Source organism: Loxodonta africana, chromosome 3, assembly GCF_030014295.1.
Source record: "Loxodonta africana isolate mLoxAfr1 chromosome 3, mLoxAfr1.hap2, whole genome shotgun sequence".
Classification (NCBI taxonomy): domain Eukaryota; kingdom Metazoa; phylum Chordata; class Mammalia; order Proboscidea; family Elephantidae; genus Loxodonta; species Loxodonta africana.
Window position 1 is genome coordinate 92,973,431 of NC_087344.1, and position 18,719 is coordinate 92,992,149.

Consider the following 18,719-nt stretch of genomic DNA (forward strand, 5'->3'; position numbering starts at 1 on the left):
TGTTCGTCTAATAGCATCATAAAACAATTTCACACATTTTAAGAAAGCTTTTAAAAATCCTTTTCCTAACTCTAACACAAAGCCTTATGTGCCCCTGGGTGCATAACTCCATTCTAAAATCATATAAGCATCTTGGTGTGCGAATGGGTGGTGGGAAATCTGCAGGGGCCTGGTACACAAGTAGTTAAGGAAATGGCAATTTCAACAGATTTCTGCAAAGCTCCTTTATTGATAGCCCAGCAGGTGTTTCTCTATTAAAACAGAATATTAATGGAGCCCTTGATTTACATTCTAGGCTTGATTTACATGACGGTTTTGTTATGCACCAGCCTTTGTCCCCAAGTATTAATTCTGCTAAATATTTCCCAGCCAGTTGCTTCTCAGTCTCTCCAAGGAATGAGCAATGATAATACAGGCTGTACCTGTTATTTTGCCAGCATCTCAATTTCATCAATTTATGGCAAGAGGTAAAACTGGCAAGTTCAGTAATGAGAGAGCAAGGTACGCAGTTTGAATATTTCCATCTTTCCTCTAAGGAGATGGAACCATTCTGTAGGCGTGACCTAATTCTTGCTGGTGGCACTCCCCAGGAAGATTGTAAAACATCGTATCAAGAAAACAAGACCCAGGTCTCAAGATAACGAAGTTAATAGCAGAACCTGGGCTCCCAACGGAGTGACTTCCTAAGTCATACGGTCTAAGGGAAGTGTCTTCTTAAGCACACTACGGGCCATGCGTTTCATGTGAGCTCATTCAACCCCCAAACCACCCTATGAGGTGAGCAGCATTATCACGGCCATTTTACAGATGAACAATCTGAGAGGCACCAAGGGCAATTAACTGATCCAATGTGACATTCCTGCAAAGTGTTGGACCTAGGATTGTGTGTCTTCCAGGTTCTGATCTTTCCACCAAATCATGCTGCCTGTGGCTACTAGAAGAAACATTGGCTTAATGACCAGGACACCTAGGTTATAGTTCAGCTTGACCCTGGGCAAATCACCATGCTCCCTGGATTGTCCCCACATGGTAAAATAAACATGATGGGTACCTATTTTAGCAAACCTACGAGGCTTCTGTGATCCAGCCAGTCTTCTAATGCAACAAGAGGTAGCCTGATTGAGGGGACACAGCACCTGGCCTGAATCAGTTTTGTCAGTCAAATGGTACCTGGTAGGTTAATTCTCTCTTCAGACCTGTTCTCCCTTGGTGAAAAGAGGGCTGGACACACAGGTCCCAGGTTCTCCTCCTGTTCTAAAGTGCCACGATCTTTTATCCATCCTCAAATCATTCTGTAACTAGCACATTTATGAAGAATTTAAAATTAATTGGTTCTCTATTCTTGGAATCTGGTTTTTAAAAGTGCTTACATTAGGCTAGCCTTCCATAAATACGCTTATGGAACACAAATTTAAAATTAAAAAAATTAAAGCACCCATTTATGTAAGCTCCAATTTCTCATATACTCCAGGCTAACCTGATTAAACAGACTATAAATAATCCAGTTTTATTTATTGAGATCGCTTTGCTAAGGCAGAGGCCATGTATGGTAGCAGGAAGGGCATGGTTTCTGGCTGATACTCAGATTCTAGCTCTGACACTTGACAGCTATGTATGCATCCTCGAGTAAGCTACTTAAACTGAGTCTCAGGTTTCCTCATCTGTGAAACGGGAATAATAGCATCTATCTTGCACAGTTTTAAGGTCTGGGAACTCATAGCCTAGTGGCACATGGCAGGCCCTCAACAAATAAATGAGCACCCCATTAAAAGCAGAGGGCTCACAGCAGTCTGATAATGCACAATATAAATTACTCAAAGAAATGCCAAGCCACAAAGTGGACTTGGGGTGGTGGCTACCCTTACGCCAGCCAGAAGCTCTCAATCGACTGGCTGCACATTCGAATCACCGGGGGAGCTTTAAAAAAATCACATGGTCTGCCACACCCCGACCTTAATCAGAACTTCTGCATGGAACCCAGGTGACTCCAACCAGCAGCCAAAGGTAAGGTCCCCTGCCTTACCATCCAGCCTTTCCATATCTCTCTCAGAATCCACATATCCTGAGCTGAAAATTTGAAGTATTCCAACGGAAGCCTGGGAGTCATAAGGGTTTGGTGTATACATTAACTAAGAGACCTGATGGTGTGTTTGGGGGATGGAGTTACTCTAGCAGAACAAGCTGCCAGAAAGCCAGTGAGCGGGTGAAACAGGCCAAAATGAGAACTGCAGTGCACTAGGAATGGGCTCAGGACCCTGGCTTCAGGAAGCTCACTATCAACCATAGGTGGCTGAGCCATACATACAATGAGCTGCTGCAAAATAAGGAATGTGATCAATGCCATAGGCAAAGTGCCACTGGGGGTAGGGGGGGACCACTTCCAATACCTGCCAGGAATGTTTTGAAGAGGTGGTGGCTTTGAACTTGGCCTATCCATTCTTATTAGATGTGGACATGTAGAGACCCTAGGAGGCCAAGGACAGGGCACCTGACTGTGCTCCCAATCTGATGTACAGGAGCAACGAAAGTAGACGACACTCTGTGGAAGCTAAAGTTCACTCCCAGTTTTCACAGAATGTTGGCAGAGACCATCTCTTAATATTCTCCCCTTGTGAATGTTTCTAGGATCCAGCTCTGTTCCTAGGACAAGGTGACCATGGTGGTTTAAGCCTGCTCGTCCCTGGCATCTGTCAGAAAAAATGGTTTAAAACACATTTTTCCAACCCCCAATGTTTGTTTTGTTTTGGTTGCTGTTGTTGTTGAGTGGGGTGTAGAAACAGTAGAAAAAGAAAGGAGAGGCTCAAGACAGGAAGCCATTCCACTGGTAAAAGTGCAAGACCATTGTTTTAAATTAACATGCAAGGCGCATTTCAACAGTTTGACTTTATTCAATCAATACAACATGATCTGGAGAGCTTAAGCTGCCTCAATAGGGCCAGGTCTCTGGAGCAGTTTTTGGCTTGAGCCATCAGCTAACTATATCAACTTGCCAGTTAGCTTAGACTGTGGAGGGTCAGGGAAACCAGCTCTACCTGTCACGGACCTGTCATGGAACCACCCTGGGACAGCTGTTGGGACTTGACAAATCTAATACCATTTTCTCATGTTACAGATGAGAAACAGAGGCCCCCGAAGAGAAAGGGACATGCCCAAGTCACCAGTGATTTGGTGGCAGGGTCAGATCTCCTGATTCTTTTGCCCACACACTCAGCCCACTGCTCAGTGTGGGAGGGCTGAAGGGCCTGCCCTCTGGGCCTAGCAGCAAGAGGCCTGTGGTCACAGATGGCAGAACCGGGAGGGAAACTCAGCTGAGGACAGCGGCTCATCCCAGGGACAAAACTGGAACCCGGGTTTCCTTCTTGTTTGCCTCCTAACAGAAGCTTCCGCCAGTAGCATATAAGAGGAATGGTATGTGGTGGCTTGGCCAATCCAGACAAACAGATCACGTTAATAACTTAAAATACAAACAGTGTGAACAAATGACTGAGATAAAAACTGGTTTCCCTAACACAGTCTTGAGGAGTTCCTGGGTGGTGCAGTTAAATATTCAGCTATTAACTGAAAGGTTGGTGGTTTGAGTCTACCTAGAAGTGCCTCAGAAGAAAAGCTGGCAATCTACTTCCCAAAAATCAGCCACTGATAACTCTGTGCAGCAGTTTTACTCTGACACACACGGGGTCACTATGAGTCAGAGTGGACTCAACAGCAATAGGTACTGGAAACACAGCATCATCTTTCAGGAGCTGCCCTGTTTCTGGAGAGGCCAGCCCAGAGACCCTAGGAAAATGCGGCCTCAGAGTGAACACCAAGGATGCAGGATGGGGGCAGGGGTAGGGCTGTGGACAACTTGGTTGGGTCATGACTCTCACTGGTTTGGCAGTTATGATATAGCTTGGCACCTCCATGAGATCTGATATAATATCATCACCTCCATAAGGCTGTGAGTAGCCAATCAGTTAAAAGGGAGTTTCCTTGGGGGTGTGGCCTGCATCCAATATAGGTGGACTTTCTGGCAAGGCTTGTGGGCTTTTGCTCGCTCTGGATCCTGTAGCTCGCTCCTGTTCATCTGACCTCCAGTTCTTGGGACTTGAGCTAGCAGCTTACCTGCCGATCTTGGGATTCATCAGCCTCAGCAGTCTGTAAGCCAGCAGCCTGCCAGCTTACTCGCCAATCTTGGGATTTGTCAGCCTCCACAGTCTGTAAGCCAGCGGCTTGCTGTCTTACCTGCTGATCTTGGGATTCATTGGCCTCCGCAGCCTGGGAGCCAGGGCCTGCTGTCTGACCTGCTGATCTTGGGTTTGCCAGTCCCTGCAGCTTTGTGAGCTTGGAGAAGCTTCCAGCCTGGTCCACGGACTTGGGACTTTCAGCCTCTAGAACCACGTGAGCCATTTCCTTGATAAAATCTCTCTCTCTCTCTATACAGACGCTTCAGTGGTTTTGCTTCTCTAGAGAACCCAGCCAAAAATAGGGGCATTTAGGCAACCTGCACTGTGCTCAGTAATTCCACAACCCCCTCTTTGGTAAGAAAGACCACCTCACCAGTGTTCTGGCACCAAACTTCAAGATGTGAAGGGTCCTCCAGAGCCCTCTTGCCAGCAATTATCACAAAGGGGTAGCCAAGCTTGTTGGCGTCTTTCAGTCTGTTTCCAATGGTCAGATGAGTCCTGTCATCCAGCAGGACCTCGCCGTGAAGCTGTGGCAGTGCCTCGGCGATATGGTCGTGCAGGCTCCCCATGAGCTCCGTGGCCGCCTCCTCCTTGCTGCCCCTCTTAGGGGGGATGAGGCAGACTTGGTAAGGGGCCAGGAGGCCAGGCCAGCGAATACAGTCCTCTGTAGAAAGTACTTCAATGGCAGCAGCCAAGATCCGCGTCACACCCAAGCCATAGCACCCCATTTCGGCCAGCGATGGTTTGCCATAGATATTGGTAAACTGGGCATTAAAAATGGAGGAGTACTTGGTGCCCAGGTAAAATGTGTGCCCTACCTCAATGCCTTTGGTTTCAGTCAGTGGTCCCTGGCACACAGGGCAGTGCGTCTGTGACAAGTCTAGTGTCTCCATGTTGGCTGAGAAGCTGCAGCTGAGACAGACTGCAAGCCGGTCCTCGCCAACATCCACCGGTAACTGGAACTCATGAGACATCGTGCCCCCAATGCTGCCCACGTCAGCCTGAACCTTGACAAACGGCAGCCCCAGCCTGCTAAACAGGCTGCAGTAGGCACCACACACCAGGCTGTAGGTCTGCTGGGCGGCCTCTGTGGAGGAGTCGAAGGTGTACATGTCCTTCATGTAAAACTCTCGGCCACGGAGAAGCCCAAAGCGGGGCCTAGGCTCATCCCGAAACTTCCTTGTCACCTGGTATAGCAGGAAAGGAAGCTGCTTGTAGGACAGTGTCTTCTGGGAGGCAACCAGAGCTGTGATGGCTTCCTCATGAGTCGGTCCTAAGCAGTATTCCTTCCCATGTCTATCTCTAAGTCTTAAAAGCTCCTTGCCCATCAGGTCCCACCGATTGGTGGCTCGCCAGAGGTCTGCTGGGCTCAGGCTGGGCATGTTGACCTTCTGCCCCCCGATGGCCTGCATCTCCTGGTCTATCACCCGCACGAGCTTCTCCAGGGCACGCACAGTGTAAGGCAGAAGGTGGTAACAGCCGGGGCTCGCCGGGTGGATCAGGCCCACCTGAAGCATCAGCCGCTGGCTCTTACAGGTCAGGTCCCCAGATCTGCCTTCCAGGGACAGCACCTGGTCTTCCCGCAGGTTCTGCGGCTGGAACATGCGGGACAGCACCAAGTGCTTCCCTCTCCCTAGGGTACGGTGGTGAAGCCTGCAGGGAACGTACCCGGAGAGGTGGCGACTGCAGGTGGCCAGGACGGGCAACGTTCTCCATCTTGTCAGCAGTCTTCCCATTACACCACAGCACAAGGAAGCATTCGCGCCTGGACGAAAATAAGTTGTACAGAAATAGGCATTAAATGTGTTTCAACACCATGAAGTTGCCAGCTGAGTCCGGTCTCCAACAAACTTCTTAGACAGCCGCTGACTTTGCAGATACAAAGCCTTTCATCTCTAATATCCTGGCAAACCAAAGTACTACTTTCTTACCTGACCGCCATTTTAAAAAATCAGTATTTACCCGATTATGAAAAAAATAACAATATACTGGCGAGAGACACGACTGGGTAGTGATTTGAAGTGCAGGCTGTGAGAGCAGGCAGCCCGGATTCTGTCTAGCTTCCCCAGGTCTGCACCCACGTCAACTGGGACGTGTGACTTAGCCCTCTGTGCCTGCTTTCTTCATCTGTAAATGGCAATAGCACAGCACCCACCTTGTAGGTTTATTGTGGGAATTGGAAGAGCTGTGGAAAGTTCTTAGAACAGGATCTGGTACATACTATGAGCTCAATGTTTGATGTTATTATTATATAAAATGAGAGGGAAAAGAGAAACAAAAAAGAAAAGATGACGACTAGCCATAATCCCTCTGCCCAGAGACAACCATTGCTGACATTTTTTTGCAATCCTGTCTGTTTTACAAGCCCTTGTCCTTTGCCCAGGAGTCCCTGGGTGGCACAAACTGTTAAGCGTTCAGCTACTGAAAAAAAAGGTTGGTGGTTCGAATCTACCCAGAGGGGCCTTGAAAGGAAGGCCTGGCAATCTACTTCTGAAAAATCACCCATTGAATACTCTATGGAGCACTGTTCTACTCTGCAACACAGGAGTCAGAAATGACTCGACAACAACTGGGTCTGTCCTTTGCCCACCCCTTAAATGTTGTGTCTTTTCTCTCCTTATACTTCAACACACTCCCTGGTCAGGCCACAGGCTGGTGACTCCAAGTCAACATCGTCACTCAAGGTGTCTCTTGAGCTTCAGATCTACGTATCCAACATATCCTTACACAGGTTCTTCAGTGTCCCTGGAATGAACACAGCCTTCTCCCCAGGGCCATCACTCTGAATGGCCAAACCAGAAACCTCTCGATCCCTCTGCCCCACATTCATCAGCCCACTCAGCCCCTCATTCCTACCTCTTCAATTGCTGCTGAGTCCATCCCCTTCTCTCCACCACCAAGCACCCAACCAGGTCCAGGTCACCATCACCTCTCACCTGGCATACTGTAGCAGCCTCCTCATGGGTCTCCTGACTTCCATTCCTGCCCTGCACCAATCTGCTTGCCACACTGAAGCCATGGGAGATGCTTCCAAAACACAGCCAGGAATAGTTTTTCTTGCATAAAATCCTCCAATGGCTTCCTAATGCCCTTAGAATAAGATCCAAATGTGTGACCTTCATGGTGTACATGGCCCCATGTGAGGTGGCTGCTGGGCCCCTCTGGCCTCATCTCTCAGCACTGCCCGCTTTGTGTTCCCGCTGTATCACCCTAATTCTTAACACTGTCCCCTCTGCATAGAACACTCCCCTCCCCTTTGCCTAGTGACATCTATTCATCCTTATTCACCCTCCAGGCCTTAGGATTACCATCCTGTCCCCCAGAAAGCCTTCCCTGACCCCTCTCCATACTCCAAAAGACTGGCTTCTCCTGCAGCAGCCCACTCTTCCATCCCCTATCAGACACCAATCACCCTTTCAGGTTATTGCTCACTTGGCTGCCTATTTCCCCCCCAGACACTCAGCTCTGTGCGGGCAAGAACCACATCTGACTTGCTCACCACTGTTATCTTCAGCACACAGCAGGAGTTTACTAGACATCCTTTCTTCATGATTTTACAAAATATTTCTAATGGCAGTACAACATTTCACTGAGTGACTGTATAAAAAACAATCCCCCCACTACTGGAGAGCTGTCAGTCTTCCCCTTAAACACAATCTAAGATGAACTCTTGGGTAGGGCAAATGGTTAAGTGCTCGGCTGCTAACTGAAGGCTGGTGATTCAAGTCCACCCAGACACCTTTGAAGACAGGCGTGGTATCCACTTCTGAAAAATCAGGCATTGAGACCCCTATGGAGCACAATTCTACCCTGACACGCATGGGGTTGCCATGAGTCGGAATCAACTCAGCTGGCAACTGGCTGGGTGGTACTACAAAGAGGGGAACTTGTCAGTTCCCAGTCCTGGGGCAGGGACTCTGTGCTGCTGCAGGGAGGGCTCATGCCACCAGCACGTTGGAGGCTGGGTCCAGGCAGAAGTCAGCTGCCGTAGAAGCAGGAGTGGCTTTTCCTCCCTCTAACCCAGGCCCGTGTCTCTACTCCCTCTTCAGCTGGTGCTGCCAGAATATTTCATCCACAGCCTCTTCTGGATCATGTTCCTGTGTGCACAGGAGTGGCTCACCCTGGGGCTGAATGTTCTTCTACTTTTCTATCACTTCTGGAGGTGAGTCTGCCAGGGACTGGTTTGTCCTTCCCCTAAGATGAGCACAAGGCTTTTTTCAGGTATTTTTTGGTTATATACTTGTAAGGATGGCGCAGGACTGGACAGTGTTTCATTCTGTCGTGCACAGGGTCGCTATGAGTCGGAACCGACTTGACGGCACCTAACAACAACAACAACAACATACTTGGGAGAGATTTGCAGGAATGGAATTAAGAGTTAAAGGGTATGAACTCTTTTATGGTTCTTGACTTACACTGCCAAATTTAGAGAGTACTTCTAGGCATACCCCATAGAGCAAAGCTCTATGGGTTGCTGATTCCTCTCAGCTCTGGGTAGCTGGAATCCCCAGGTGGTTACCGCCAGCCTTTAGCAGCCTCAAGTCCTCCAACTGCTCACCTCCTACCTCAAGCAGCCTCATCCATCTTCCCTGTGCACTGTACGAGTATTACCATTTCCTGTGTGGCCTATGATCTGAAAAAGGTTGGGAGGCTCTGCCAGACAGAGCCCTATGTGAAGGGAGGTGTGGAAAAGTGTAGGCTTTGGTGACAAGGCACACGTGGGCTCACACCTGGCTCCATCACTTACTGCAGTCTGATCTCAGACCAGTGGCCCAAGCTTCACCCTTAACTGTTCATGTCCTGAAGCAAAGAAGCCTGTCTCCAAGATCCCTCTCAAGTCAGCCCACTCCTTTCTGGCCCCTACTGCCTCAGCTTTGGGGTAGCCCCTCAGTACAGCTTGCTATGTTACCGTAGCCCAGTGGTTCTCAAGCTTTAGTAAGCATCAGAATCGCCTGGAGGGCTTGTGAAAACAGATTGCTGGGCCCTGCCCCCAGAGTATCTGACTCAGTAGGTTTGTGGTATAGCCCAAGAATTTGCATTTCTAACAAGTTCTCCAAAGAGGCTGATGCTGCTGAACTGGGGACTACACTTTGAGAACCACTGCAGGAGCCTAACTGCTCACTTGCTGATTTAGACCGTAAACTCCCATGAGGGCAGTAACCAGGCCTATTTTATTCCAAGCTGTATGCCCAGCCTCCAACACAGTAGCTGGACACGATACACATTAATGTTTTATTAATGAATGAACTGAATGATCCTTAAACCCTGTCAGTCTACAGTCTAGTCTCCACAGTACAGCTAAAAAAAAAATAGCTGATTCAATTAGTCTCCTTATAATCCATCATAATTTTCTCAGAATCGCACCTAAGCCTCTACATATTTTGATCTCAACACACTTCTTCCAGCTTCTTGCCACTCCCCTAAACCAAATAAAAAACAAACCCATTGCTGTTGAGTCGATTCCGACTCATTATGACCCTATAGGACAGAGCAGAACTGCCCTATAAGGTTTCCAAGGAGTGGCTGTTGGATTCAAACTGCCAATCTTTTCGTTAGCAGCCAAATTCTTTACCACTACGCCACCAGGGCTCCACCACTCCCCCATCATGCCCCAAACTGCCTGTCATTCCCAGAAGAGGCCACCTTCAGCCAAGATGTCTCCTTTCCTCAATCTCCACCAACTCCACTTCATCACTGAAGGTTCACTTATTCTAAGCAGCCTTCCCTACCCCTCTAAGTGCAGACAGTCACTGCCTTCTCTGTGCTCCCACTGCACATGCTTCTAATTCTTTACAGTATTTATTATGCTGTGATCGGATAATTTTTAAAAATGTTTCTGAGAAACCATTATGAGCAGGCTCTTGGAGGGAGAATTGTTTCATGTCCTATTCCTCCTTGAAACTATAAGTTCATGAGGTTTTCTACATTTTTACATTTCAGGGCCCAGCACAATGCCTCTATATCTATTGTCTTTAGGTGCTGCTGAGTCAGTTCAGACTCATAGTGACCCTATGCACAACAGAACCAAACACCGCCTGGTCCTGTGCCATCCTCACAATCGTTGTTATGCTTGAGCCCATTGTTGTGGCCACTGTGTCAATCCATCTCATTGAGGGTGTTCCTCTTTTTCGATGACCTTCTAGCATGATGTCCTTCTCCAGGGACTGGTCTCTCCTGATGTCTTTGTTTGTTGATCAAATATATTAACAGATGAAGAACAAAGTGAAGGGATATGATGAGATAATTATCTAGATAATTTAAGTAGAAGCCTTAAGCCCTCCCCCACCAGGCCACTTGAGCTTATACAAACAGGAAGATAATTAGTAGCATCTCAGTCGTTCCAGGTTATCCACAGACAATCCCTCCAAAGCAATATAGTAACTACCTGTCCAGCACCTCAGATTCTGACAAAGAGCTTCGGAGTCATTTGACCATTCAACAAATATTTACAGTGCACCCTGATGCTGGCGTAGGGGTTAAGTGTTACAGCTGCTAACCAAAAGGTGGGCAGTTTGAATCCACCAGGCGCTTGATGGAAACTCTATGGGATAGTTCTACTCTGTCCTATAGGGTCACTATTAGTCGGGATTGACTCGACGGCAACAGGTTTGGTTTATTTGGTTTTTTGTTCTGTGGCAGGCTGCCCACCTTCCCAGCCCAGGCCTTTTTAAAGATTCTTTGACTCACAATCCTTGGCAATACAAGCAAGAAGTCGCACAGAACTCAAAGCGCTTGGAACAGTGCCTGGTAGACAATAAGTGCCATAAAGTGTTTGCTGTAATTACTATTGTGCCCAAAGCACAGAAAAGATCAGGCAGGTGAAGTCACTTGTGTCAAGCAACACAGCAAATGAGCGCAGGGCCACACCTGGAAGACAGGCAAGGTCCTGGGCTCCAAATCCCATTAAGTTACCATCACTTGACCATGCTGCATAAAACAGCAATGGAATTTCAGATCTAGCTCTAAGAACTGGCCCGGCCTTCAACTCGCTGGTCAATGCGCTCCATTCTCCGGATCTCAGTTTCCCCATACGTAAAATAGGAAATTTGATCTTTTCAGGGCCTTTCCAGGGCTGGCACTTGCAGAAACACCGTCACGCTCACAACAATACGAGGCAGACAAGAAGTACTTGCCCTCATTTTACAACAGAGGAACCTGGGACTAGGAGATGAGTATTATTCAGGAGTTTATATGATTGTTGCCCCCTCCCACTTCAAGGCCCGGATGCGAGTGGGAAAACAGGCATCAAGGTCCCAGACCTCCGCCACCCAGAACACGGTCTTCTCTTCACTCCACTGCCCCCCGCCCATCACTGGTCCCTCGCTGTCACCCACACTCACCAACCGCAGCTACAGCCAACACCACCCGCGAGACCGCTGTGCCGGGCCAGCGCGCCAGCGTCAGAGGCAGTGTCAGCCCCGAGACCCCCTTCCTGTGCTTTTCGCCAATCACAAAGCCGCGCTCACGTAGGCGGGAAGCGCGCACTCTGGCCCCACCCCATTCTAGACGCACGTGAGAGGTTTTCCGGAAGCTTAGGCAAAGAGAGAGAGCTTGGCTCTCCCCCAGGATCATAGATTGGCTGGGGCAGCGATGAATAAATTACCGTTCCGGATGTGCCCTCTAGGAAGTAGAGAAGTCTAACTCTATGATCAAAGCCGCTCTCGTTGGTCTGGTGTTCCCTCCCGCTGCCAGGCACTCCCGCCCCACTGTCCGAATAGGGCGACAATCCGTCATGGTGTAACCATGACAACACATCGGCCAATGGAGTTTCGCATGTACCCTGTGATTTTACGGGCTTTCAATTTAAATAACTTTAGATTTTTTAAATAAAAAAATTGAAAAGCTGGAAAAGAGCCTTTTCTTTCTTTCTTTTTTTTTTTTTTACAAACCCTAAGGCATTCTTTAAAACACGAAATCAAACATTTATTCACAAAATATTTATTAAGCACCTACCAGGTCCCAGGCACTGCTCTAGACACTGGGACTACTGCAGTGAACTAAACAGACTAACAAAAATCCTGGCTGTCAATGTAGCCTACGTTTTAGTGAGGGGAGACAGTCAATAAACCAATACATGAGTGAAATAAAAGAAGTATGTCAAAACCTTTAGAGCCAGGAGTAGGATGAGGCAAATGAGGTACTTGCCAAGGGCACAAAATTTAAGGGAGTGCCAAAATACTGAGGAATCAAGATAAATAATATCTTAATGCAATATTTTTTAAAAAGCTAAAATTACTGCAAAAATCCATTTGCATTGTTGATGTTTGAAGAAAATATGAAATTTTAAATAATGACAGGGTCCATCAGTCAGATGATGTTAAATGTTATGGAGAAAAATAAACCAGGGAAGGGGAATGGAGTGGAGGTTGGGTGGTTGCCATTTAAAACGGGATGATCAAGGAAAGCTTCATCAAAAAGGTGACATTTTAGCAAAGACTTGAAGGAGGTGAGAAACAGAGCCTTGCAGCTACCTGGGGAAAGAATGTTCCAGACAGAGGGAACAAGTGCAAATGTCCTGAGGTGGGAGCTGCATATCATTTGTTGTCATTAGGTGCCATCAAGTCAATTCTGACTCATAGCGACAGAATCTGTGGACGACAGAACAAAACACTGCCTGGTCCTGCACCATCCTCACAATTGTTGCAGTGTTTGAGTCAGAGCTCTACATAATTAATAACACCACCACTTGTCTGTTTGTTGTACTGTGTTGGCTTGCATGTTGCTATGATTTTGGAAATGATGCCACCAGCATTTCAAATCCTAGCAGGTGGACACGTTTCAGTGGAGTTTCCAGATTAAGACAGACTAGGAAGAAAGGTCTGGTGATCTACTTCCAAAAATCAGTGAACAAAAACCCTATGGATCACAACAGAATATTGTCCAATATAGCGCTAGAAGAGGAGCGCTCTAGGGTGGAAGGCACTCAAATCACACGGTGGCTGCAACAATGGATCTGAGCATGCCGACAATCATGAAGATGGTACAGGACCAGACAATGCTTCTCTGTGTTGTACGTAAAGTCACCATGAGTCCGAGCTGACTCGATGGCAACTAACAACAACAACAACTAATAACAGCTATAATTTATTGATTGCCTAAAATGTGCCAGACCCTATGCATGACACTGGTGATGCCCTATAGGGTTTCCAGGGCTGTAATTTTTATGGAAGCAGACTGCCACATTTTTTCTCTCATGGAATAGCTGGTGGGTTCAAAGTGCCTATCTTTTGGTTAGCAGCTGAGCACTTAATCACTGTGCCACTAGGGCTTTTTACTGGTGATTCTCCTGGCCCTAAAAAACTCACCTACTGCCAGGAGCTACAAGGAACAGCACAGAGTGATTAGTGGTGTAACGGGGGCTGAGAAAAGTCCCGCCGGAGCACGGGGAGGTAGGCTTCACTGAGGAGGTGACCTTTGAGCTGGGCCTCGCGGATGATGGGGGCTTACCAGAACAAGAATGGCAGAGGCTTGGCAGGGGAGAGTAACCAGGCAGAGGGACCCGGACAGTCGAAGGCCCGAATCAGGAAATGATAAGCAGTTGTGAGGGAGGCATGGAGGCATGGTGGGGTTAACATCTTTATTTCTTACTGCTCCTAACACAGTGCTTGGCACACAGGACAGAGCGGTGGTTCTCAGCTTTGGCTGCATTGGAACTGCCATGTGTCCCTGCCATAGAGACAGTGGGTGTTGATCTGGGGTAGGCTCAGGCATCAGGATTTTATAGTCCCTGAGACGATTGCTCTGAATGTGCGGGCTGGTGTAGAGGGAAGTCACTGGACAACACGGGGAGGGCGTGGGGTGGCCACATGTTATCATCTGCTTTTACAGCTCGGGAGACCATATGACTGGTGTGTGCCCACCAGCTCAGAGGCCGGGCAGAGCTGGGCTGGACTGAGCCCTTTTGTTTCTAAGAGACTTGCTTGTCCTTTGCACCTCACACTATGGTTGGGGTTTTCCCCAAGGAGGTCAGTCCCAAAAGTTTTGCTGGGCAATATCCTCACTCCCGCTTTTGTGAGGATGGGTGGGGGGTTGGGTGAATACTCCCTTGGCATAATTCGGAGTCCACATATTCAAAGCAGCCTTATATTTCTCCCTGTTCCCCGTGCATGCTATTACTTCTCTTCCAATCCTGGAAAAGCCAGGCATCTATCCTCAGCACCCTGAGGTGTTAATTATTTCTCAATTAGCAGTTCCCAGGCTGTAGAGCATGGTGGTGTGGAGAGGCCTAATGAGTTGCCATGTTTATACACCCCTACATCTTCAGAGCACTTTACCAATGGTAACTAATTAATGCTCACGACCCCCTTGGGAGGCAGGCCGAGATTGCTGCATTTTACTTTGAGTTTGCAGGAGGCTCTGCAGCCTGGAGCTGTAGATTCGCTTTGAGCCAGCCAAGCTGAGGGTAGATCTGCTCCGCATTGAGAAAGCCCTGGGTGGTTGAATCTGGCCCTATCGCTGCTAGCAACTTCTTGTGAAGCATTTCAATCAATGGACCAATCACTTATTGGGTGCTTTGATTTACAGAGCTCATTCTTGGAAAAAACTCCCATCTGTCAGGGAGGCTCGTGTGTTGCTATGACGCTGAACTGGTTTTAGCAGAGTACCAGGCTAAGGTGGACTAGGATCTACTTCCAAAAATCAGCCATTGAAAACCCTGGGGATCACAATGTTCTGTTCCGCAACCGATGATGGAGATGGCAAAGGGCTAAGCAGGGGCAGCGTTTTGTTCCATTGTGCATGAGGTCACCGTGAGTCGGGGACCAACTGGACAGCGACTACCAACAACAACATTTGCCTTGGTGCCCCACAGCCCTGGGGACACACCACGCGCTTAGCGGTTTGCAGCAGTCACTGACCAGACTGGAAGCGCCTCGCAGGCAGGCACAGATTTTACTCTTTTCTGTGTGCGCAGACAGAGCAAAGGACCTGGCCCAGTGTTGGGGATGAGTATAGGCTTTTTATTTTTTGTTGTTTTTTGAATGTGTAAAAAAATAAATGAAAGGAAGGTTTGTCTCCACTGCTCAAATCTTGAGCTCCTATGAGGGCCTACTGAGTCATCCTGGCATCCAAAGCCCATCCGCTGGCACCAGAGAGGGGCTCAGCAAACACAGTACCCTGCCTCTGTACCCCAGTACCCTGCCTTCTTCCATAGTACCCTGCCCCTCTGACAGAGTACCCTGTGCCATCTTCCACAGTACCCTGCCCTCTACCCCAGTACCCTGCCCCTCTACCCCAGTACCCTGCCTTCTTCTATAGTACCCTGCCCTCTACCCCAGTACCCTGCCCCTCTACCCCAGTACCCTGCCTTCTTCCATAGTACCCTGCCCCTCTACCTCAGTACCCTATGCTCTACCCTAGTACCCTGCCCCTCTACCCCAGTCCCTGCCCCTCTACCCCAGTACTCTGCCCCTGTACCATAGTACCCTGCCACTCTACCCCAGTACCCTGCCACTCTACCCCAGTACCCTGCCCTTTACTCCAGTACCCTGCCCCTGTACCATAGTACCTTGCCCCTCTACCTCAGTATCCTGTCCCTGTACCATAGGACTCTGCCCCTCTACCCCAGTACCCTGCCCCTCCACCACAGTGCCCAGCACCTCTATCACAGCACCCTGTGGTAGAAGCTCTGATCAGACAGACCTGAGTATAAATCCTTGGTTTCCCTCCCACTTCCTATGTGCTCGTGGATGAGATGCTCAACCTCCCTGAGCATCAGATTCCTTATCCTTAAAATTGTAGTCACATCTCCCCATGGGATTGGGGTGAAGATTAAATGAGATAATCCTTGTAAATGGCTTAGCAAAGTGCCTGGCACATAGTCAGGTTCAATAATATTTGCTATTAATATTAATGTTATTATTATTATTATTAACATTAATAATACTGATATTATTGATACTATTATTACTGCCAAAAGAATTAACAAATCTGTCTTGGAAGAAATACAACCAGAATGCTCCTTAGAAGTAAGGATGGCGAGACTACCTCTGACATACTTTGGACATTTTATCGGGGGGATCAGTGTCTGGAGAAGGATATCATGCTTGGTAAAGTAGAGGGTCAGCGAAAGAGAGGAAGAACCTCAAGTGAGATGGATTGACCAGTGACTGAAACAATGGGCTCAAGCATAACGACGATTGTCAGGATGGTGCAAGACTGGGCAGTGTTTCTTTCGGTGGTACATAGGGTCGCTATGAGTTGGAACCAACTCAACAGCACCTAACAACAATAATAATTATTATGAATGTTGATGAAAGTGTCCCTGGCTGGAACGATTCCTGGCACATAGTAGGTCATTTAGCACACATACAAGGTTACTCTCTTCAGCTCCTACTGGACTGTGAGCTGCCAGAGGAGAGGGCTCATCCTCTATTTATCTCTAGCCTTTCTACATGTATTTTGCAGATGGTTAAAACCACATGCAATAAATACTTGCCGGATTAATGTATTTCTAAATAATGCCCTCAAATGATAAGAATGCTGTGCTAGAAATTCAAAGAACAAAAATTCAGCAATAGTTAACGTGCAACCAAGAACTCCTTTCCAAACATCTGCTTTGGGTAAGCTCTGCAGAGCGCTGGCAGAGCCAGAAGTGGGGCGCACAGCCGGTGCCCCAAGATAAAGGCAAATAATTAAAATGTCTGTGTGAGCTCTGGGTGATTCCAGCAGTTTATCTGGTCTCTCTCATAATTTTTTTTTTTTTCTCTCATCTGGAAGGGTGATGGGAATTCAATTCCTTTCAACAAGCCTTCACCTTCTCTCTTTGGTGCAAGGTTTGGGTTAGGTGTCAGTGGGGATGGTGGATAACATATTGAACAATATGGAATCCATGCCCACTAAGGCTGTGGCTTAGGAAGAACAGCATGTAAACCCAGAAAAACCTGGGTTTTTTTTTTTTTTCCAGCTCCACCACTTACTGGCTATGTGACCTGGGGCAAGTGATTTGACCTTTCTGATCTTTGCTACTCTACAGTGGGGGTCAGTAACCTTTGAAATGTGGTCAAGAGCAAATAAACAACTTTATGAAATGCCTTTGTAAATTGAAAGTGCTGTATAAATATTAGGGATAGTAATATATTCAGGTCTTCTTCTGTAAAAGGACAGATAAAAATATTTTAGGCTTTGAGGGCCATATGGTCTCTATCACAACTATTCAACTCTAATGTAGTAGCATGAGAGAAGCCATAGACAATAGATAAACAAATGGGCATGACTATGTTCCAATAAAATTTTGTTTACATAAACAGACCGTAGGCCAAATTTGTCCCTTAAACTACAGTGTGCCAACCTCTAGCTCAATAAATATTTATTGAATGAATTATTAGTGAATAAAGGAATGACTGGCAGAAGGCATCTGTACCCTGCCCGGTTCACGACTGGTACTCAGAAAACATATATTCCTTCCTATTTTGTACTTGATAGATATGACAAGATAAATTATGGGTATTTGCATTAGAGGTACAAAGAAAGTGCAATAGGAGTATTGAGGTGGCAGAGACCTCCTGTTGGAATGAGAGAGGACTTCAAAGCTATCTAAAGCTGAGACAGGGATTCAAGGGCAAGTAGTTTATTTGGGAAATGTACCAGGAAGCACTGGGAGGGGGTAGGGAAGTGAGACACGGAAGAGAAGGGAAAGAAGTGAATACAGGGTGTGATAATGAGCAGGTTACTGCTGTGGGAGAGGGGCTCAGGCCCGGTGGGACCTCTGGGAGACAGTGTGGAATATGCCTTAGAAGTATCCTATCCACAGGGCTTAGGGGGATGGAGTATTTATTCTCCAATTTCCAGTCATCATTGGTTGAAGGCTGCTTCCAGGGGCATCAACGAGCAGTGCTTCCAGTGTGCACTGTGCTTGGGCTGAGGGAAAGCCCTCAGGTGGAGAGTGGCAGGTGCTGGCAGTAGGACACCTTTAGCATGCACCGGATAGGTGAATGCAGTGGGTGAAGAATTATTTTACCTGAAGAATTTGGTCTTTGTGCTTGTTTCCTGGGAATTAACCTCTACCAAAAAAACAAAACAAAACAAAACCCACCGCTGTCGAGTCAAGTCAATTCTGACCCTATAGGACTGAGTAGAACTGCCTTGTAGGGTTCCCATGGTTGTAATCTTTACGGAAGCAGACTGCCACAACTTTCTCCTGCGGAGCTCCTGGTGGGTTCAAACCACCTACTTTTCGGTTCGCAGTAGAGCGCTTTAACCACTGAGCCACCAGGGATCCTAGGTAACTTCTAAAACTTCTAGACCCTTGGAATTTCCCAAGTGACTGGAGGGTCTTTGTTGTTCATGGAGGGCACAGGACCACACCTGACAGTTTATCTAACTACTCATGGTGATATCAGCCTGAAGGGGGCTGGAGACTGAGTTCGGTCACATTATACCTACGTAATGGAACCCCAGTAAAAACTCTGGACACTGAAGCTTAGGTGGCCTTCCTGGCTGGTGATGGACTTTGATGCACCAGGAGAGTAAAGTGTCCCTGAGGACACAGCAGCTCTGTGTTGAAGACCCTCCCATACCTCACCTTACTTGTCTTTCTTCTTTATGCTGTTCCTG

The 18,719-nt window shown here is 47.6% G+C and overlaps 1 protein-coding gene across 2 annotated transcripts; it reads right to left on the reverse strand.

The window, feature by feature from the left end:
• Positions 1–2,864: 2,864 nt before the first annotated feature.
• PARS2 (prolyl-tRNA synthetase 2, mitochondrial) lies at positions 2,865–11,864 on the reverse strand. 2 transcript variants are annotated; one of them, XM_023549555.2, is made up of 3 exons: positions 11,507–11,594; positions 7,103–10,347; positions 2,865–5,931 (listed from the first exon to the last, which is right to left on the reverse strand). In XM_023549555.2, the coding sequence occupies exons 2-3, from the start codon at positions 7,107–7,109 to the stop codon at positions 4,475–4,477; spliced, it is 1,464 nt and encodes a 487-aa protein (XP_023405323.1). In that variant the 5' UTR covers positions 7,110–10,347; positions 11,507–11,594; the 3' UTR covers positions 2,865–4,474. The 2 variants fall into 2 exon arrangements, with proteins under 2 accessions (XP_023405323.1, XP_003411212.2); XM_003411164.4 differs by lacking the exon at positions 7,103–10,347 and having other exon boundaries at positions 11,507–11,864.
• Positions 11,865–18,719: the final 6,855 nt, after the last annotated feature.